Raw genomic sequence first — 23,758 nt, 5'->3', positions numbered from 1 at the left:
TAGAACTGCCCTTATTTCGCACTGTTGTTTGACGGATAAGAATGGGGTGCTGTCCATCCATACCTGGAATATTTTGTATTTTGTAACTGAAACTTTGATCATACCACAAAATCAGGGGGGCATTTCTTGAAGCGTTTTGTCAGATATTTCGTCTGACAAACTGTTAAAAGCTACAGAAATCCTTGCATCTGATTGGCTGACAACAAATTTGTCCGACAAAGTTGTCGGACAAAATGCTTCATGAAATGCCCCCCAGAAACTCAGAAAAGTGATCCATTACTCATGAGCATATAGAACCCAGTGGCACATGCCATTCTTGGCACTGCACAGTGTTTATATTGAAAGAGAGATATAATTTTTTTTTCTTTCATATTCATTTACTGAGAATTTATGCCTCTGCTAAACCTTTAAAAAGCATATTTTCACTGCAATCTCTCCTTTAAAAAAAAAATCCACCATATAATCATACAGCGTCAGAAATGGAACAACAAAGCGCTATCGCTTGGCGCAAGATTTTACAAGTACACTCTCATAAGGTACAACAATTCTTGTGCTCACAGCTGTCTTCAAAGAGCAGCACCAGATTTGTTATTCAAACCTTGCCTCTAATGGAACTGTGTTGTGTAGTGTGATTGAAACAATATGAAGACGATGCATACATGTTAAGATTCATTAACATACATAATGAAAGACAGATCAAGTCTGCAACACGATTGTTATACCTAAATCATTTGACAAGAAGAGTCCAGAATAAGTACTATTTGTTTGTTGTTTGTTTGTTGGCAAGAATACTCTTTGAACCTTCATCAATATTGCGCTCTATCATGTATGTAATTCTATCATAGCAGAACATGCTCATACACCTAGTGCATTTATGAGCATGTTCCAAGTGTACAGATACAACCATGATGCAGATGTAATGAGGACAAGTAAGTTGGACCCGATGACCTTGTTATGAGATTACCCTGTGTGGATGCATATTTCCGCTTTCTTCCATGAAAACTCCTTGGGACCGTCATCACAGAATATTCACACACTTTACTTTCTGGGGTATAAAGCCACCATCAGCTGGAAGACTGTACTATATGATGATATGTGGATCATTGTCCTATGTTCTTCAGAGGTGAGAGTAGAACCTTAGACTATTCTGCCGAAGTATTCTGCTTTGGGGTACTTGTCCTTTAGGGCTGGCCACTGGACCATGAGATGGTCAGCAAAGTAGTACATAATGAGGCCAGACACTGACAGGTACTGCACTCTGCAGATGCTCTCTACATAGATCTGAATGACTGGCTTCCAGCCCAGAAACTGGAGGGGCAGGGGAGAGAGAGAGAGAGAGCGGAAAGAAAAAATACATGAATGCAACTATGCTCTCATTACATGGATGACTACTACTACAAAATTTAGCACACAACCAGCAGGAAATATGAAAACAATGTATAATAGGGTGCGTTCAAGCGCTCCAAAGCAAACTGAACTAAAGCGTACCATACTGAACTGTGCTAGATTTGGAGCATTCAAGCGCTCTGTTGAGAAAGCGTACCTCATAAGTTATTTTTAGAGGGAGTCACGCATTTGTAGCAAGAGGGTCATTCACCTGGCGCACTTAAACTACTTACAGATGTCCCGAACAAAGAGAATGACCTCTACTTTGCATCACAACATTATGTGCATGCTATGCGCATTCTTCACATGCGAACTTTTGGTACGCTGGTACAATTTTGGAGCACATCGAGAACTTTTGGCTCGGTTCAGTACGGTATGATACACTCAAGGAGTGTTCGAATGCTCCTCTGGCTCGGGTATGGTTCGGTACAGTTCACTTTAGGAGAGCGTTCAAACGCACCCCAAGAAATGCTGATACAAGTAAATGACCCCACCAGCCTGGAAGTATCCACACTGCAAGCATGAACAGCTTCATTGCTTACCTACATGTACCATCCTGCCGTACATTGGTCATCAAGAAAGTGAACATGAAAGATAGTCAATTTGCCAGAATGCTATTGACAGATTGTTACTTTGTTTGCCTGGAGTTGATTTTTCTTTCATTATTCTAGCTTATTTCAATGCCACATTACAGACAATACTGATACAACTTCATAGGAAAAGTCAACTATCAAAATCATGACATGAGAATTTTCGGCAACATACTGACGTCACAAAACATAATACAGACCTGTGAATGCATGTCAATGTGTAGGTGAAACACATGCTTTGTTCTTGGATTAGCTTTCAGTGCAGTAAACATTCCTTTTCCTATGCTTTTTAAAGCAAAGTAATGATGCTTATATGTTCGTGCTCATAATACTATACAAATAAAGACAGAATAAACTGACCAGAAAGAATATAAATTATTAGTGGAAAAGTGAGCAAAGAAAATGGGATTCCATCGGGATTCGAACCCGAGACCTCCGGATTGCTAGACCGGTGCTCTACCGACTGAGCTATAGAAAGCCCTAGTGCAGTGTTCGTCCCAGAAACCCTTAATTCTCAATGCTCGGGTGGTCAGAAGCTATGGCAGTGTGTTTGTGTGTGACACACACGCACACACTTGAACCTGGCATAAACCCGAAGGATAATTCAACTTGGGGATAAATGCGAGGGATCACCGAAGTGATGCAGCTTTTTGAGTTTGTAACAAATAAAGACAGAATAAACTGACCAGAAAGAATATAAATTATTAGTGGAAAAGTGAGCAAAGAAAATGGGATTCCATCGGGATTCGAACCCGAGACCTCCGGATTGCTAGACCGGTGCTCTACCGACTGAGCTATAGAAAGCCCTAGTGCAGTGTTCGTCCCAGAAACCCTTAATTCTCAATGCTCGGGTGGTCAGAAGCTATGGCAGTGTGTTTGTGTGTGACACACACGCACACACTTGAACCTGGCATAAACCCGAAGGATAATTCAACTTGGGGATAAATGCGAGGGATCACCGAAGTGATGCAGCTTTTTGAGTTTGTAAGAAATAAAGACAGAATAAACTGACCAGAAAGAATATAAATTATTAGTGGAAAAGTGAGCAAAGAAAATGGGATTCCATCGGGATTCGAACCCGAGACCTCCGGATTGCTAGACCGGTGCTCTACCGACTGAGCTATAGAAAGCCCTAGTGCAGTGTTCGTCCCAGAAACCCTTAATTCTCAATGCTCGGGTGGTCAGAAGCTATGGCAGTGTGTTTGTGTGTGACACACACGCACACACTTGAACCTGGCATAAACCCGAAGGATAATTCAACTTGGGGATAAATGCGAGGGATCACCGAAGTGATGCAGCTTTTTGAGTTTGTAACAAATAAAGACAGAATAAACTGACCAGAAAGAATATAAATTATTAGTGGAAAAGTGAGCAAAGAAAATGGGATTCCATCGGGATTCGAACCCGAGACCTCCGGATTGCTAGACCGGTGCTCTACCGACTGAGCTATAGAAAGCCCTAGTGCAGTGTTCGTCCCAGAAACCCTTAATTCTCAATGCTCGGGTGGTCAGAAGCTATGGCAGTGTGTTTGTGTGTGACACACACGCACACACTTGAACCTGGCATAAACCCGAAGGATAATTCAACTTGGGGATAAATGCGAGGGATCACCGAAGTGATGCAGCTTTTTGAGTTTGTAAGAAATAAAGACAGAATAAACTGACCAGAAAGAATATAAATTATTAGTGGAAAAGTGAGCAAAGAAAATGGGATTCCATCGGGATTCGAACCCGAGACCTCCGGATTGCTAGACCGGTGCTCTACCGACTGAGCTATAGAAAGCCCTAGTGCAGTGTTCGTCCCAGAAACCCTTAATTCTCAATGCTCGGGTGGTCAGAAGCTATGGCAGTGTGTTTGTGTGTGACACACACGCACACACTTGAACCTGGCATAAACCCGAAGGATAATTCAACTTGGGGATAAATGCGAGGGATCACCGAAGTGATGCAGCTTTTTGAGTTTGTAAGAAATAAAGACAGAATAAACTGACCAGAAAGAATATAAATTATTAGTGGAAAAGTGAGCAAAGAAAATGGGATTCCATCGGGATTCGAACCCGAGACCTCCGGATTGCTAGACCGGTGCTCTACCGACTGAGCTATAGAAAGCCCTAGTGCAGTGTTCGTCCCAGAAACCCTTAATTCTCAATGCTCGGGTGGTCAGAAGCTATGGCAGTGTGTTTGTGTGTGACACACACGCACACACTTGAACCTGGCATAAACCCGAAGGATAATTCAACTTGGGGATAAATGCGAGGGATCACCGAAGTGATGCAGCTTTTTGAGTTTGTAACAAATAAAGACAGAATAAACTGACCAGAAAGAATATAAATTATTAGTGGAAAAGTGAGCAAAGAAAATGGGATTCCATCGGGATTCGAACCCGAGACCTCCGGATTGCTAGACCGGTGCTCTACCGACTGAGCTATAGAAAGCCCTAGTGCAGTGTTCGTCCCAGAAACCCTTAATTCTCAATGCTCGGGTGGTCAGAAGCTATGGCAGTGTGTTTGTGTGTGACACACACGCACACACTTGAACCTGGCATAAACCCGAAGGATAATTCAACTTGGGGATAAATGCGAGGGATCACCGAAGTGATGCAGCTTTTTGAGTTTGTAACAAATAAAGACAGAATAAACTGACCAGAAAGAATATAAATTATTAGTGGAAAAGTGAGCAAAGAAAATGGGATTCCATCGGGATTCGAACCCGAGACCTCCGGATTGCTAGACCGGTGCTCTACCGACTGAGCTATAGAAAGCCCTAGTGCAGTGTTCGTCCCAGAAACCCTTAATTCTCAATGCTCGGGTGGTCAGAAGCTATGGCAGTGTGTTTGTGTGTGACACACACGCACACACTTGAACCTGGCATAAACCCGAAGGATAATTCAACTTGGGGATAAATGCGAGGGATCACCGAAGTGATGCAGCTTTTTGAGTTTGTAACAAATAAAGACAGAATAAACTGACCAGAAAGAATATAAATTATTAGTGGAAAAGTGAGCAAAGAAAATGGGATTCCATCGGGATTCGAACCCGAGACCTCCGGATTGCTAGACCGGTGCTCTACCGACTGAGCTATAGAAAGCCCTAGTGCAGTGTTCGTCCCAGAAACCCTTAATTCTCAATGCTCGGGTGGTCAGAAGCTATGGCAGTGTGTTTGTGTGTGACACACACGCACACACTTGAACCTGGCATAAACCCGAAGGATAATTCAACTTGGGGATAAATGCGAGGGATCACCGAAATGATAGCTCAGTCGGTAGAGCACCGGTCTAGCAATCCGGAGGTCTCGGGTTCGAATCCCGATGGAATCCCATTTTCTTTGCTCACTTTTCCACTAATAATTTATATTCTTTCTGGTCAGTTTATTCTGTCTTTATTTCTTACAAACTCAAAAAGCTGCATCACTTCGGTGATCCCTCGCATTTATCCCCAAGTTGAATTATCCTTCGGGTTTATGCCAGGTTCAAGTGTGTGCGTGTGTGTCACACACAAACACACTGCCATAGCTTCTGACCACCCGAGCATTGAGAATTAAGGGTTTCTGGGACGAACACTGCACTAGGGCTTTCTATAGCTCAGTCGGTAGAGCACCGGTCTAGCAATCCGGAGGTCTCGGGTTCGAATCCCGATGGAATCCCATTTTCTTTGCTCACTTTTCCACTAATAATTTATATTCTTTCTGGTCAGTTTATTCTGTCTTTATTTGTTACAAACTCAAAAAGCTGCATCACTTCGGTGATCCCTCGCATTTATCCCCAAGTTGAATTATCCTTCGGGTTTATGCCAGGTTCAAGTGTGTGCGTGTGTGTCACACACAAACACACTGCCATAGCTTCTGACCACCCGAGCATTGAGAATTAAGGGTTTCTGGGACGAACACTGCACTAGGGCTTTCTATAGCTCAGTCGGTAGAGCACCGGTCTAGCAATCCGGAGGTCTCGGGTTCGAATCCCGATGGAATCCCATTTTCTTTGCTCACTTTTCCACTAATAATTTATATTCTTTCTGGTCAGTTTATTCTGTCTTTATTTGTTACAAACTCAAAAAGCTGCATCACTTCGGTGATCCCTCGCATTTATCCCCAAGTTGAATTATCCTTCGGGTTTATGCCAGGTTCAAGTGTGTGCGTGTGTGTCACACACAAACACACTGCCATAGCTTCTGACCACCCGAGCATTGAGAATTAAGGGTTTCTGGGACGAACACTGCACTAGGGCTTTCTATAGCTCAGTCGGTAGAGCACCGGTCTAGCAATCCGGAGGTCTCGGGTTCGAATCCCGATGGAATCCCATTTTCTTTGCTCACTTTTCCACTAATAATTTATATTCTTTCTGGTCAGTTTATTCTGTCTTTATTTGTTACAAACTCAAAAAGCTGCATCACTTCGGTGATCCCTCGCATTTATCCCCAAGTTGAATTATCCTTCGGGTTTATGCCAGGTTCAAGTGTGTGCGTGTGTGTCACACACAAACACACTGCCATAGCTTCTGACCACCCGAGCATTGAGAATTAAGGGTTTCTGGGACAAACACTGCACTAGGGCTTTCTATAGCTCAGTCGGTAGAGCACCGGTCTAGCAATCCGGAGGTCTCGGGTTCGAATCCCGATGGAATCCCATTTTCTTTGCTCACTTTTCCACTAATAATTTATATTCTTTCTGGTCAGTTTATTCTGTCTTTATTTGTTACAAACTCAAAAAGCTGCATCACTTCGGTGATCCCTCGCATTTATCCCCAAGTTGAATTATCCTTCGGGTTTATGCCAGGTTCAAGTGTGTGCGTGTGTGTCACACACAAACACACTGCCATAGCTTCTGACCACCCGAGCATTGAGAATTAAGGGTTTCTGGGACGAACACTGCACTAGGGCTTTCTATAGCTCAGTCGGTAGAGCACCGGTCTAGCAATCCGGAGGTCTCGGGTTCGAATCCCGATGGATCCCATTTTCTTTGCTCACTTTTCCACTAATAATTTATATTCTTTCTGGTCAGTTTATTCTGTCTTTATTTGTTACAAACTCAAAAAGCTGCATCACTTCGGTGATCCCTCGCATTTATCCCCAAGTTGAATTATCCTTCGGGTTTATGCCAGGTTCAAGTGTGTGCGTGTGTGTCACACACAAACACACTGCCATAGCTTCTGACCACCCGAGCATTGAGAATTAAGGGTTTCTGGGACGAACACTGCACTAGGGCTTTCTATAGCTCAGTCGGTAGAGCACCGGTCTAGCAATCCGGAGGTCTCGGGTTCGAATCCCGATGGAATCCCATTTTCTTTGCTCACTTTTCCACTAATAATTTATATTCTTTCTGGTCAGTTTATTCTGTCTTTATTTCTTACAAACTCAAAAAGCTGCATCACTTCGGTGATCCCTCGCATTTATCCCCAAGTTGAATTATCCTTCGGGTTTATGCCAGGTTCAAGTGTGTGCGTGTGTGTCACACACAAACACACTGCCATAGCTTCTGACCACCCGAGCATTGAGAATTAAGGGTTTCTGGGACGAACACTGCACTAGGGCTTTCTATAGCTCAGTCGGTAGAGCACCGGTCTAGCAATCCGGAGGTCTCGGGTTCGAATCCCGATGGAATCCCATTTTCTTTGCTCACTTTTCCACTAATAATTTATATTCTTTCTGGTCAGTTTATTCTGTCTTTATTTGTTACAAACTCAAAAAGCTGCATCACTTCGGTGATCCCTCGCATTTATCCCCAAGTTGAATTATCCTTCGGGTTTATGCCAGGTTCAAGTGTGTGCGTGTGTGTCACACACAAACACACTGCCATAGCTTCTGACCACCCGAGCATTGAGAATTAAGGGTTTCTGGGACGAACACTGCACTAGGGCTTTCTATAGCTCAGTCGGTAGAGCACCGGTCTAGCAATCCGGAGGTCTCGGGTTCGAATCCCGATGGAATCCCATTTTCTTTGCTCACTTTTCCACTCATAATACTATGACAGAAATCTTAAAGACTCACAATCACTCTTCTGAAAGAAAAATGTTGCCAAACAACGATATAAGTCTTTGTTTTGTTTTGTTTTTCATTTTTACATATTGTTCATTTCTGCCCACAAATGTGCAAGTGAAGAGAGTATACTACAATAGTGATTTTTTTAAAAAATACAAAAACCTCCTAGGGTTTGCCGTTTGCTAGATTTATCCTGGATGCAACTGCCCTGTGAGCTCCTTTTTATTAAAGGGAATCTCTCCCCTAAAATTTAAGTTTGAGAGGTGTGAGAGCATGTCCTAAGAACTCTAGAGAAAATTCTATCCCATCACAAAAAATGCCCAAAACTGTGAAATATTAACTTGCAATAGTAGCCAGATCTGAAAATAGTAGCTGCGCGTAGACCATCGATGTGTGCACGTTTCCTTTGTTCGCCTCCGTCTGCACACAGCTATATCAAATACTGTCTATCGGTATCGCCTCATCGAACCATATGCATCCGCATGAGTAGATGCTGCCGTGGCTGCCTGGTCAGTGGTCCGGCGTGGCACGGCAGCACCAACCTAGCTGCATACGTGGACATTTGTGTGCGTTTGCGTATTTTGAGGGTATCGTAGTACACTGATCGTACAGAAAATTATCAAACTACGCAATCGAATGCAGTCGATAACGCCATACGACTACTCTTAGATCAAGGCGCATGTGATTTTTGGCATTTTAGAGATTGCTCTATGTCTCTTTATATATTGCTATATCTCTGTATGTGAGTAACGCTGCACTCTTATTATACCCCCGCCAAACGAAGTTTGAAGGGGGTATATAGGAATCAGCGGACGGTCGGGCGGTCGGTCGGGCGGTCGGTCGGTCGGTCCGTTGCAAATCTTGCGTCGCGAACTACTTCCTCAGTTTTCAACCGATTCCCATAAAACTTGGCACAGATGTGTGCCTTGGGTTGTAGATGTGCAAGACGTATTTTTTGACAGTACCCAAAAGTATGTTGCCATGGTAACGGCATATTATGGGCAAAAATGGGTACAAATCTTGCGTCGCGAACTCCTCCCACAGTTTTTGATCAATTTTTATGAAATTAGGTACAGATGTTCATCTGAATATGCTAATGTGCAAGACACATATTTCCGCAGTGGCAAAAAGTGCGTTGCCATGGTAACGGCATGTTATTGGTAAAATATAGGGCAAAATGCTTCATGGCAAAACTGCTTCATCAGTGTTCTTCCAATTCTCATGGAATTCATATTGAATGTTTGTCTTAGGATATAGGTCAGCATGACACATTTCTTGACAGTGACATAAAGTATGTTGCCATGGTAACAGCTCACATATTATGAGCCAAAATGATGGAAAATTTTGTGTTGCAAACTACTTCCTCAGTTTTTGCCCAATTTCCATGAAACTTGGTACAGATGTGTGCCTTTGGTTGTAGATGTGCAAGACGCATTTTTCGACAGTACCCGAAAGGACATTGCCATGGTAACGGCATATTAATGGCAGAAGATCAAGGAAAGATCTTGCGGATTTAACTACTTCCTCAGTTTTTTGACCAAAGCTTATGAAATGTTGTTTTGACCAAAGCTTATGAAATGTTGTTTGGCGGGGGTATAACCAGTCACTGTAGCGACATTTCTAGTATTTCATAGGGATATTACCAGTACAATAACCTACAATATCAGAAAACTAAACTTCTGTGTACAGATACACTTTAACTCTCTGTGTGCTTTGGGTGCTGAATGGCATAAAAAACCCCAGAGAATTGTACACTCAGTCAAATATCCCAGGCACAGAAAGGGTTAACACCCTGTGACTTCCTTTTTCACAGGGTCACATGGACACTTATCAGACACAAAGGCCCAAATTCATGAAGGTGGTTTAAATTGAAACCATGGTTTATGCAAATTTCTTATGCATAAATATGACTGACAGATTGCATATGCCAACAGACGTCTAGTAACAAATGTGCACTGATACGCACATGTCAAAGGTACACCTATTTCATGCTTATCTTAGATCATGGTCTAAGTTTAAATCACCTTCGAGAATTCAGGCCAAAGGGTTTTTAAAACAATACAGTACTTGTACTATACAGATTGAGAATTTCTAGAGTATTCTATGATGTGAGAATGGCAGGGTGTACAAAAGCGCTATGCAAAATACAAGTCTCTGGATCTCTATAATACTACACTACAAGGGCTATACACATTGAGCCTTTTTGAAGCTCTAACAAATGTATGCCAATCATGGTATGCGTAACACCTCATGAGCAATAGAAATTACTATTGGTAAATCATTTAACTTAAAATGTCAATATACATCTTTCACATAATGCACACATGAGGTTGCAATGATGAAAATATAACCTTACCCTCATTACAAATGCAGCTGCACATAATGGTATACAGGTTCCTGGGCCATTGATGAGAACCTGTGATCAGTGAAACATAATTACAGTTTGCTGAAATGAGGTGGAACTGGCATAAGGGACATAGATGCTTAAAATAAGGTACATTATATATCTTAGCAGAGCTCATCACAGTCAATAACTTTACAGCACTCACTCCATATCCTCTTACTTTACTAGAAATATGAAAATGAATTTAACTTTTGCTATGGATGTCATAATCTAATCTTAGCTTTATAAAGAACATCAAGATTAATAGCAGAGCACAAAATTTACATACAAGCTGTGGAAAGGGCCTTTTTGAGAACAAAAAAAGAGCTGCTTGGCGGAGGTCTGCACTCTCGGAGTGCTTTTCTAGTTTCTTCATATGTTTTATGAGAATTGCTATTGATAATAAATCAATAAGAAGAAAAGAAGAGACCATTTTTTCATCCATTTTAACAAAGTGTGTATACAACAACACTGTATGGTTATACATTATTCACTGTTGCTTTACCAGGTCTGGAGCATGACGAAAGATGATAGGGAAGGCATAAGCAGTTGCATACAGGGTGGAGAGAATACTTGTGATGTAGGACTGTCTAACTTCTCTGCTCCTTGGTATTTGCTGGATGATATACTGGAGGAAAAAAATAATAATACTGAAATTATAAGTAAAGTATGTTTGAAGCTAATGAAACAAATCTGCCTTAGCCACAGAGGGAAGATATTCAATATACTCACAGCAGAGAAAACTTTCAAAGTAACAGATGAACATAGGAACAAGAAACATTTCATAGATCAGAGTTAACTTGACATAATAGCCAAGCAGAAAAAAATATGAGCAAAATCAGAAATACACATTTACCAACATATTTTTCTGGATCACTGTCCCAAGTGAAACCTACAAAACTCCAAGAATACCTTGCCATGTGACTTGTGGGGTGCTATTCACAAATTTAAAAACACACAAAAATATCAACTCTGATCCAAACACAAATGTGACAATGCACGCATACGTTTCCCGTTTCAGTACTGTACTCCATAATCCCGGAAGTGGCAGTAGAAAAACAAAAAAAGAAAATAGAATGAAACCTTGACCTTTAAGCATGGTAATGTGTTACTTTTTTTTTTTTTTTTTTTTGCTTGTCAGCTGAAGAAACGTGGAAGTAGAATGAGAAAGATGAGCTAAAGACCCCCCCCCCCCCCTTGTTTTTTTTTTGCTTGTCAACTGAAGAAACCCGGAAGTGGCACCAAAAGTTGTGCTTGAAGGCCCCTTTTTTTTCCCTGTTTTTTGCCTGTTAGCTCATGAAACCCAGAAGTGCCCCCTCCCCCCCCCCCCCCCACCCCCCCCTTTTGAAAACATGGCACAGGCGGTGTGATGAGCAGCCACTTTTTACAGATACCCTGCAATGGAAACAAGCCTTGTCAATACTGCCTACAGCATGGGCTTTTCTGGTCTAAACAGGGAGCAGACATGAGACATGATAGATCCATGATCTATTAAAACTGTCTTCTCTGTGGACTCATTAGTTTTCAGTACTTTACCTCTCTTGTTTTGCTATCCTTGCTGTCCTCAAAAGCTTTTATCTTGTCTTTACTCATCTTATCTGTGTTGGCAAGAATATACACACGGGGTGCATAGTTGTCTGACAGGCTGCTAAGAAGACGCAGGACCTCAGTGGTATGGCCACCTGCAAATATGTCAGGGTTGAATTTTGGAAAGGAAGAAAACTACTGTAAATGATGCATACTTTAATGGACAAAAATGACAGAAACTAGATTCTATTACTGACAAAAGTACTCTATCACAATTAACACAGTCCATGTTGCTCCATAATGTCACATGAAACTATCCAAGTGCTATCTGCAGTTACACATGCTTATCAGTAGGCCTACCTATTAAAATATATCATATGCACGGTCTATTCGAAATACCGGTGCCGATCAGATCTCAAGATGTGAACAACTGTATAATCAGGTCAGCAAGCACTAACACTCGCTTTGGAGCAAAGCTGACATTGTTATCAATTTAATATCAAACATCAGTCCAATAGCTTTTTCTTTCGAACCACATCTACTGTTGAAAAAGTTTCTTGAAATCAAACACACAATAAACATTAAACAAATAGTCAAATGTCTATTTCCATATATGGTCACCATCATATTGCTGGCATATAATCCTGCTGCCTCGCTCAACTGTCAATTCTTAAGTAATGTCCTGTGTTACAAAGGCTGCCCTCCCCTCCATCAAGACCGATCCTGATGCAGCCACCTGCAGGTTCCCACATGATTTAAATACATTGAATAGGTTTTCACTTGCTCTTGACAGAGTATACTTTACTGTATCAATTGCTACATTGGCCCACCACCTGCCTGCACATCATGACACTCCTTCTGATAGCTCACTTCACCTATTCCAGTATAGTTTCCTGTGTGAGCTGCTGATGAATCACTTCATCAGGCATCAAGTTGCTTCAAATCAATTACATTTTGAATGAAGACAGGGTCATAGTGACAGGTGGCCTTGATCTACTGCACAAACACCTCAGTTTACTATTAAAGTGATGGTTCACTCTAAGGTATAAATCGTACTGCTTGCATGGTGAATTTGCAGGTACAAGCATAAAACCCAAACTTGGGTGATGTTCCAGAAACTGTAACTATACTTGTAATCATTTTGGACAATTCAAGCCACTTTCACCCATAATGTACTGCAGATACATTGTACTGCCCCAGGATACCTTTAACTGTACCACTTTAGCTCAGTTTAAGCACCTGGTGCAGGATATTCAACTCTGCTAGAAAGGAATGGGGTGTTTTTAGCTGCACTGTAGAAAATGTAGTTATTTTAATCTGCACTGTACATAAACACGTCCACATCATGCCTGCCAACAGTACAGAAGAAGATGTACACTGTTGTACTGTAGGTCTAAATTTTAAAAAGGGTTAAGCACAAGTTGACTTTTCTGTATGGGACCAATGGCTTTCAAGTCCTGTCCAAGTTGTCCTGAATGAAAATAAATCCAAACTGCAAATTGCAATTGGAAAAGTTGCATTATTGCTTCTGAAATAAGAAACATGTTGCTTTTCTCAAAACAAAACAAAACCCAGTTGTACAAAAAATTGTAGGAACCCTAAATACTGCAGGGCACAACCACACACAATAACTAGAACCGGACTTTGTCAACACTGACAAATTAGGTGATCCGATCTCTTCGAAAATCAATGATTTGAGTCCTGATCCAAATATTCATGACCATACAGGTTTCATCTGTGTTGACGGGACATTGGCCGTGTGATGTTTGGATTCTCATTTAGAAAAGGGAGTGAGACCTGCCATCTTTGGTACCGAATTCCGTATACACTAACGGAAATACAGAATGAAGTATATTTGACCTTTGACCTCACTTTGCATACCCAAGATGGCATCTAAGCAAAAAGTGATTATTTTATGAAATGATTCTTGTAACATGGTCTTTGCGTGTGCAAAATATGGGAAAGATAGGACAGGTATTCACCAAGATACAGGATGAAACATTTATGACCTTTGACCCTGATTTACATACCCAAGATGGTGTCCGATCAAGTAGTTGTTATTTTATGAAATAATGTACGTGACATGTACTAAACATGTGCAAAATATGGGATTGATAGCCATTGTTGTTGTTCATCTATTGCACAGAAAGTAGTAGAAAGAAAGAAAAATAAAGAAAAAAAATATGTTATTTTACAGAAATTTGAAGGAGAAGCATAAAAAAAATCAGAAAAAGATAAAGTAAGGAAGGGGAGATTAAGATTAACTAAAGAAAATGAAGAAAAAAAGTGTTTAAAAAAATTTTAAAAAAATATTGGCAGGGGTGAGCCTCGAACCAGGGACCTTAGGATTACGAGTCGGATGCGCTACGCAATGACCTATTTCATTCTCCATAGGCCCTGTGTATTAAGCAAAATGACGCTGCATCGAAGCCTCGTGCCATTTTCAACCAAGTTTTTCGACGTGATGCCGACATCGTATGAAAAAATGGAGGGCACATTCGAGATAGCCCAAAGTCTCAGCTACAACATACTAAAATCTGGGAGAAATTCACTGAAGCATAAATGAGCTAGTGCTCGAAAAAGAGAGTCATGTCAATTTTCACTGCCAGAAAAACTGCTCTCCCATAGAGATAACACGTAAACTGGTCAAATTTGACAATATTACTTTCAATCCATTTTTACGAGGTGATGCCGTCATCCAATCAAAATGTTGTAATCATAATAATGAAAGATCATTCAATAAGCTACAACATACTGAAATCTGGATGTAAATTGGCAAAGGATAAGTGAGATACGCTCGAGTGAACTTGAAATTTGATGACGTCATTTTGAAAATTTACTTTTTTTACTTTATTAAGAAATTTGATATCTTTTAATCATTTTGCCAGCATCGCCAACCCATAAAATAACATGTCCAACTCATCAGCTTTCAGAATATGTAAAGAAAATGGGGGGTTACCGTCCATCCTGACGAGTAAAATCGGATTTAAAATTGGCGTTTTTTGGCATCGTTGCACTGTATATCGCCATTGACGCGCGCGCGGAATTTCAACTTTGACGGGCCCGTATGATGTCATATTGAGTCGGATTGACTTGAAACTTGGTAGAAATATTCCTTGACATTTTAGGCATCCGATAAGTGTAAAAAAAAACGGGAAATTTCCATTGCATATGAGCTGTGTGTGCAAATATGTGCGCGCGCGTACGCGTCCGTCCAATTTTTTCAATTTTTCAAAAAATGCTCCAAATGGTCTGAAACGTGTGCAAAAAAAATTTGAGCTTGATTTGAGCATACAAATATTTCAACGTGCGCGTACGCGCACGTTTTAAGAGAAAATATGAATTTTGAGAATATGAGTAGAATGCGCATAACTTGAAATATATGTGACGTAAATTTCATTTAAAAATTCCATTCCATTAATGAGATATGATTGAGAATGTGTTTTCATATAATGACGTCATAGTGACGTCACGGTCGACTGATCACTTTGATTTTAGTTCGATTGCCGTCTTTGGGAGACGATACATATATGGTATAATTTTGAAATTGATAGGAGGAGCACTTTCTGAGCTAATCGATACACAACTTTTGAGGAGAAATAAAGAAGAAGAAAAACAAAGAATCCGTACAGATACAGAAGGTGATCCGAGAGGATACTCGGATCACCTAACAAAGAATCAGTACAGATACAGAAGGTGATCCGAGAGGATACTCGGATCACCTAAATATTGGCAGGGGTGAGCCTCGAACCAGGGACCTTAGGATTACGAGTCAAACGCGCTACGCAATGACCTATTTCATTCTCCATAGGCCCTGTGTATTAAGCAAAATGACGCTGCATCGAAGCCTCGTGCCATTTTCAACCAAGTTTTTCGACGTGATGCCGACGTCGAATGAAAAAATGAAGGGCACATTGCGATAGCCCAAAGTCTCAGCTACAACATACTAAAATCTGGGAGAAATTCACTGAAGCATAAGTGAGCTAGTGCTCGAAAAAGAGTCATGTCAATTTTCACTGACAGAAAAACTGCTCTCCCATAGAGATAACACGTAAACTGGTCAAATTTGACAATATTACTTTCAATCCATTTTTACGAGGTGATGCCATCATCCAATCAAAATGTTGTAATTATATTAATGAAAGATCATTTAATAAGCTACAACATACTGAAATCTGGGTGTAAATTGGCAAAGGATAAGTGAGATATGCTCGAGTGAACTTGTAATTTGATGACGTCATTTTGAAAATTTACTCTTTTTATTTTATTAAGAAATTTGATATCTTTTAATCATTTTGCCAGCATCGCCAACCCATGAAATGACATGTACAACTCATCAGCTTTCAGAATATGTAAAGAAAATTGGGGGTCACCGTCCATCCTGACGAGAAAAATCGGATTTAAAATTGGCGGTTTTTTGGCATTGTTGCACTGTATATCGCCATTGACGCGCGCGCGTAATTTCAACTTTGACGGGCCCGTATGACGTCACATTGAGTCGGATTGACTTGAAACTTGGTAGAAATATTCCTTGACATTTCAGGCAGCCGATAAATGTGAAAAAACGGGAAATTTCTATTGCATATGAGCTGTGCGCGCGTATATGCGCCCGCGTGTACGCGTCCGTCCAATTTTTTCAATTTTTCAAAAAATGCTCCAAATGGTCTGAAACGTGTGCAAAAAAAATTTGAGCTCGATTTGAGGATACAAATATTTCAACGCGCGCGTACGCGCACGTTTTAAGGTATAGATGAATTTTGAGAATATGAGTAGAATGCGCTTGACTTGAAATATGTGACATAAATTTCATTGAAAAATTCCATTCCATTAATGAGATATGATTGAGAATGTGTTTTCATATAATGACGTCATAGTGACGTCACGGTCGACTGATCACTTTGATTTTAGTTCGATTGCCGTCTTTGGGAGACGATACATACATGGTATAAGTTTGAAATTGATAGGAAGAGGACTTTCTGAGCTAATCGATGCACAACTTTTGGGGAGAAATAAGAAAAAGAAGAAGAAGAAAGAATCCGTACAGAAACAGAAGGTGATCCGAGAGGATACTCGGATCACCTAAAAAAGGTGAGGCAATGACATAGATACTCCCATATTCAAATTGGCCTGCACAAAAATTCAAGCTTCACTAAGTTTTTTTTTTCTTTTTCTAATGAACAAGGGAAAATTTGTAACAAGTATATTGCATCAAGTAATGTTGTTATAATCAAGAAATCAAAAATTAAGTAGTGCAGCATAGATACTGTTTAATGTTTAATGTTTATTTGGCAAAAAAGAAGAATGATTTAGACTAAATTACAACAATGTATATAGCATTATTGTGGCTACACTGCCAAAACGGGAGTATTGAGCCATTGCATGGTAAGGTGATGAGGTACGTGGTAATGACAATGAATGTAAAATTGATTTGGACACATTACTTCAACCCATAAACTGCCGAGGGTATTTTTAGCATTTCTAGCTGTTGGACCACACAAATATTATGGAAATTATTTCAAACTATTATATTTCTGGTGTTTTATGCCATGTTAGACCTCATTTTGAAGAGGATACATTGAAAATTGCAACTTGTAACTAACGAAATTTCCTTTTGATAAATTTCAAACATCATTTTCATGTTTTGTACTAACTACACGCAGCCGCTGTCGCGAAGCGACGCGGCTGCACCTCTATTCCCTCGCAGACGTTGTCATTTTTCAGTGTGGTTGTGCGACTCCTTCATTAATATCTTTATTAATCGTGGAAAACTAAAATACAAGGAATTATCGTAATCTATGATAATCATTCAATAATCGGTACGCGATTTTTTGTTTAATTACGTCAAAAACTCACCGAAATCTGTGGCTGAAATCAGGTCTGTAAACGTCCTTATTGCTTCACTCCTCATCTGTTTGTTATTTGAATGGCATTCACTCTCGTATACTACAACGTATAACGTAGGTAGTCGGAGAGCTAGAGGGCGCCTCTCTGACTACCTACGTTGTACGTTGTAGTATACGAGAGTGAATGCCATTCAAATAACACTCAGATGAGGAGTGAAGCAATAAGGACGTTTACAGACCTGATTTCAGCCACAGATTTCGGTGAGTTTTTGACGTAATTAAACAAAAAATCGCATACCGATTATTGAATGATTATCATAGATTACGATAATTCCTTGTATTTTAGTTTTCCACGATTAATAAAGATATTCATGAACACGATGAAGGAGTCGCACAACCACACTGAAAAATGACAACGTCTGCGAAGGAATGGAGGTGCAGCCGCTGTCCCTACAGCGGCTGCGTGTAGCTAATTTTGTACCAAAGACAAATTTACATACATAGAAAATTACAATTGTTGTAAAAAAATGACAATTTATAATATATTTCAAACTTTCCTGGTTTTCCAAATTTTCTACCCAATTGTGGACATTGATATCTTAGCACACAAAAACAGCAATTTCAGGTACTTATCTCTTTTCACTACTGAGATATTTGCATAATTGTGAGTCATGTTATCAACGTTCGTGTAGTCCCTCATTGAGATTTTTCTGTGGTACTTTGTGCGAAAATGCATATATTTTGACATCATTTTTGGCTGTAAAATGTCACTTCTCTTATAAAACTTAATTTTTCTGCCTTAGTTTAATTTAAATGTGTTTCAGTAAAATAACAGGAGTTTTCACTTTAATAAATAGACTCTACTTGTTCTTAATAACAAAAAGACACAAAATGTACCTTAATAGCCTAATACAATATAGCAGGGCCAAAACATTGTCATTGTTAAAATCTACCCTGTTAGGACCCCTCTGGAAAACAGCTGTGTTATGACAAACATAGCCGAGTAGGGCATAACATAGGGCTATCGACGGCTGTGTCAGTGTAGCATGATGGATGATCGATTATGTGGAAGAGCGATATAACGATGATAATCGATCGTTGTAGTCTGTGATACAGCCGCTTGTTTGGTGTTTAACCACAATAATTACGTCGGCTCGACAGTAGAATGTGGAAGAAAGAAAGTGATCTTGATGCGTCTGTTTTTTATCGTTTTATTTAATTTTCTCCTGCATGTGAATGTATATCTGTCAACATTTTTTTGCTGACTAAATGATGGACAGGTAATATGTGTACAAAACAGTAAAAGATATATGAAAAAATGGGAATTATCCATCATGAATATTGCACAATAAAATGGATTTTTACTACAAAACAAAAGCAAATACTGGGGTTGCAGTTTTTGATGGACAGGTAATATGTGTACAAAACAGTAAAAGATATATGAAAAAATGGGAATTATCCATCATGAATATTGCACAATAAAATGGATTTTTACTACAAAACAAAAGCAAATACTGGGGTTGCAGTTTTTGTGTACATAATTAAAAAAATGAAATGGAAAAATAAATACTATCATGAAAACAATTACTTTCTACTATCCCTAAGATGAACTTATCAATTAAAAACATATTACCATTTTAATTTCAATATTCTGTTTCTTTTTAGGTAAAATGAGCACTTTATGAGAAGTCCACAATGTAAACATACACTTTTTGTAATACTATTCTCTTAAATTTATTAAATTAGGCCTATAAATTACGTAGATTACTAGAAACAAATCCCCTTTGAATTTAACTTCCTGCTCATCTTCTTTTCTCTCTCTTTCTCTCTCCCTCCTAAATAGCCTAACCTTTTTCTTCCACTTTTCCTTCAACCTCATTCTATTCCTTTCAACACTACTCAAATTATTATTATCAACTTTGTCATGATAAAATCAATACTTGCCTCAATTTTTAAAGAAAGGATCGATGTCTAAATCCTGGTATGAATAATCTGTATCAATAATTTGAATAGTAAGTGATAATCATGATAGTGGCAATGAAAACAAAGAACTATCACAATAGCTCACTTGAGCCTTCAACTCAGGTGAGCTAACAATAAGAAAAAAATATGAAAAAGAAAGTAGGAGCTACACGTATCGCACGAGTCAAGTTCGATATTGTAGTAAGCGGCTAATTAGAGACTACCAGAATCGATTATAATAGTTGACATCGTTCTCTGAGAAATCGGTGCACTACTATATACGTCGGAGACTATGTTCGCGACCAACGTACTTTTCAACTCCGATTTCTCATTTTTCTTACCTTTTCGGCTTTCTAATTCCATGAAAACTCTCTGATATGGTTCAATTTAGCATCTCCAATAGCTGCACAAAATTTGATTGACAAACGGCGAAGCGAACGGTAGGTGTGCATGATTACCAATACCTTAGCCTTTTAATAACGTTAGGCTTTAAATTTAAAAGCATTAGGGCAATTCCATGGGAATGTGGACATGGCACTAAAATTTCAACTTTATCATAATGCAAAAGAATTACTCATTATGTATTACCCATATATTGAAGTTAAAGAAACTCAAAGAATTATATCAATCGGTCAAATATTTCCCGAGAAACAGCTACAAATGTTGAAGACAATTTTTCAGTCATCCAAATTGCTAAAATGCATGCTTAACTTAATATAATTTTTTTTAATAGAAAAATTCTGCTAGCACTTCAATTAATTTATTTTAAAGAAGCAAATTGGTTCTACTTCAGTCTCCCATGAGGAAATTTTTATGCCACCTTCAAAAAATTCTAATCACCACATGAAAGTTCAGCCCTTGAGCCATGTAACGCGAGTTACCGAAACAAGAAATATTTTTCATTCTGAAGGAAGCAGTGGAGGTAATTTGTAGGGAATCATAATTTTCTAAATTCATCACACCCTGATACTGTACACAGGATGCTGACTTGAATAAACACTGTTATCACCTTAAAGAATGTCAATGAAAAGTATAACGCGAGTTACCATGTAATGCGAGTTACCGGCATGTAACGCGAGTTACCAACTATAAACACAAGTTTCCCCCAACATAAGCAAATTTTAGCACTTAATTGAGCTAGATTGTGGTGAAAACAATCAAATGCAGTGTTACATGTATACACACTATGCTGGACTGAAACAAAGGAGGGCAGCCTAATAAACTGTGATTAGCATCAAGGCCACTGATCACATGCCACGTTGAAGAGTCTAGCCAGGCTTTCACTGCATGTGTACAATGTATCCCCCAGTGAATGAGACCATTCAATTTATCTTTTGAATTTCCTGCATCAGTATTACAGAATTTTTATTACAGAATGCTATAAAGCACAGCAAGTGTTGGTTCTAATCCTTGTTCGGTGGTCTACTGAAGATGACACCTGTCCCGAGATCAGGAGGTTGTGGGTTCGAATCCTGCTCGAGTATGTATGCCCATGATTTTTTATCATAGCTACTAATAAAAACACTGATCAATTCAGGGAGCTTATTAAAGATGATGTAGGGCAATTTGTCAATCAGTTGCAATGACAACATCTCAACGGAAGAATTTCATGAATTTGAATAATTACGCAGTACCCACTGCATGCTATAAGGATTAGAACCAGCACTTGCTGTCGGGCGAAAGCACAGTGGTCTAGTAGAGATGACGCCTGTCCAGTGATCAGGAGGTCGTAAGTTCGAATACTGCTCGAGTATGTACGCCCATGACTTTTTTTATCATGGCTACTACTAAAACACTGATCAATTCAGTGCTTATTTACGTCGATGTAGGGTAATAAGCCAGTTTGTAATTACACTGTAGCTCATGTACACATTGGTACAAATGACCTTTCTTTTTTCTCAGTTGGTTCGGTACTTCACTTGTTTTCAAAGCAGCATAATGCATAAGCTTGCACGACATAACGATTTATGGAACTTTTACACATGTATGTTCAAAAAAAGAATGAACTTGCATTTAGATCAGGGGATCAGAATACTCCCATCATTATATAATTTAGCAGGCATCCATTTCATTGTTTTGTATTGAATGCAGTAACAGCTTATTTCCTTTTATATTGCAAAATACAGAATGTACCATTCTTGCTGTGAGGTGGATGTGCTGGCAAGCATCATTTAGATACAGTTTATAAGGATCGCATGAATAATCATCGCATCACAGATGCTTATCTCAGTGAATTTACAAACCAAAATGCCTGTTGGTACAAATGACCTTTTTTTGTTCACGCACAAAGTGGAATTACGAACTGGTCTTTTTGTCTATCAGTCGCAAAGAAATGTACTAGTTTTCACTCCTCACAAAGATAGGATTTGAATTTTTGAAAGATTGTAAGCTTTTTTGTAAACTTGTAGATAGGGTTTGATACTTTTATGTTTTGTTTTAAAAAGACTTTCAACATTTTTCATCTTTACACTCTGAAACTTACAATGCACTTAATACACCTAAATCATCTAGATATTCAAATATATTCAAGGTCTCTATGAGGAGTGAAGCTCTTATTAGTCTGAAACGCACTCTTCTATTGGGTTTATTAGTAAAATATTTGTTTAACATTTATTCATTTTACTATCTACACAAATTAGCATCTCTCAGAATATTCAACACAAGATTCAGTGCCATCAGAACAATTGTATGTCATCAATTTGAGTCACCCTGTGTTTAGTGGACATAATGTAACGCGAGTTACCGTAACGCGAGTTACCGACATAAAGGCTCCCTACTTTTTTCCAGGTCATTGTTACTCAACTTTGATATTGTTAATTTATGAGTCCTAACCCACTATCAATTCAAGGTAGGAAAACTTTTATCAAGATTGTCTAGTATGAGGAGACTTTCCAAAAAGAGGTCTTCATAGAATTGACCATGTCCTTTTTGTGTAACGCGAGTTACCGAAATCAAATGATCCAAGAATCCCAACATGTTTGTCCTTTATTTTTCTTTTTGGACTCATTTAGTTGGTGTATGTCTACTTAACCCATGATGAAAAAAGTAACTTGTAGATCCTACCAATTACAAAGATATTGGCACATTATCCCATAAATGTACCCATTATTTGTAACGCGAGTTACCGTGGAATTGCCCATTAACATTAGCAATTTACGGGTTAAAAAAACTCGTCTGTTGTCTGAGAGTCAATACGAACCAGGTACGACAATACATGTTCAAAAGTCACTTGCCTGATCCTGCCACAATCAGAGTCTTTAATCGCCTCACACACTTCGGTTTGACTTTTCCTAGTGATCTGAAGACAATCATCAATCTGAGAACACAGACAATGACAACACCAAGCAGGATCGCTCCCACTGTGACTGCAGCAGCCAGCGGCACATTCGTCTGCGATGTCATTCTTTGTGCGTGGGTTTAACGTTAGTTTGATTCGTCTCGACAGGGACTGGCGTGTTGCGCAGTAACCATCTCACGGTGTGGTACAGTTTTATGCTGCAACAAACCTTACCTAAACCTACAACTACCTCCTGCTTCGAATCGAGCTTGTGTAGCTTGTGTTGCTGGTTGTCAAAAGATCCTCCCAATAAGCTCAACCCACCTCAACGGTGTGTAGGGTTGGGGGTACCACCTATCGACACCCTAAGGATCTGTAGCTCGTTTATTCCAAAAGTATAAAACCAGTTTACCTGAGCCGTGCCTCAGATATGCCGTAAATACCGCAGTTTCGAATCCCGTGACCGCCCCGATGATTGTGAGTCTCCGTAGTGAAATATCGCCGTTTCAATTCAGTACGCGATGTCTGGTTTCTTTGCGCGGCTGAAAAGGGAACCTTGCCCAGTGCCGTATATTAAGAGAGTCTGGCCAACTCGGTTTTTGGCTTATGTGTTTTGAAGCCTGTGATTGGTCAAAAGCTGGTCCCGTGATCTACAGGCGCCATGTCGTTACCAAAGTCAATCACGCGGGCGCGAGCAAAGCTCATACGCAGTGCCCATTGTTCATTACGCGCAGCTACGCGCTAATTTTGTTTGCCTTTGGGAAATCCCCAATATCAGTCACGGTGCAGTGGGGATAATGAATTGTCATTGCCGTTGTC

General features: G+C 39.6%; 1 protein-coding gene and 1 non-coding gene across 2 annotated transcripts; one reads left to right on the top strand and one right to left on the bottom strand.

Annotated features, from left to right (window-relative positions):
- Positions 1 to 443: 443 nt before the first annotated feature.
- LOC139717968 (UDP-N-acetylglucosamine transferase subunit ALG14-like) lies at positions 444 to 23,201 on the bottom strand. Its single transcript, XM_071629452.1, has 5 exons — positions 22,896 to 23,201; positions 11,867 to 12,012; positions 10,836 to 10,958; positions 10,304 to 10,363; positions 444 to 1,308 (listed from the first exon to the last, which is right to left on the bottom strand). The coding sequence occupies exons 1-5, from the start codon at positions 23,062 to 23,064 to the stop codon at positions 1,138 to 1,140; spliced, it is 669 nt and encodes a 222-aa protein (XP_071485553.1). The 5' UTR covers positions 23,065 to 23,201; the 3' UTR covers positions 444 to 1,137.
- Trnaa-agc (transfer RNA alanine (anticodon AGC)) lies at positions 6,846 to 6,921 on the top strand. Its single transcript has one exon. It is a non-coding gene; the product is annotated as a tRNA-Ala (tRNA).
- Positions 23,202 to 23,758: the final 557 nt, after the last annotated feature.

Source organism: Diadema antillarum, unplaced genomic scaffold (genome assembly GCF_040938485.1).
Source record: "Diadema antillarum isolate AM-2024a unplaced genomic scaffold, OU_Dant_1.0 scf00000086, whole genome shotgun sequence".
NCBI lineage: Eukaryota > Metazoa > Echinodermata > Echinoidea > Diadematoida > Diadematidae > Diadema > Diadema antillarum.
This window is presented reverse-complemented; position numbering and strand designations above follow the sequence as displayed.

Coding starts and splice junctions, on each gene's coding strand:
- LOC139717968 (XM_071629452.1), bottom strand. CDS start 23,064: ATGACATCGCAGACGAATGTGCCGCTGGCTGCTGCAGTCACAGTGGGA. Junction 12,013..22,895: donor TCTGATTGTGGCAGGATCAG/GCAAGTGACTTT, acceptor ACATATTTGCAG/GTGGCCATACCACTGAGGTC. Junction 10,959..11,866: donor AGGATAGCAAAACAAGAGAG/GTAAAGTACTGA, acceptor TTTTTCCTCCAG/TATATCATCCAGCAAATACC.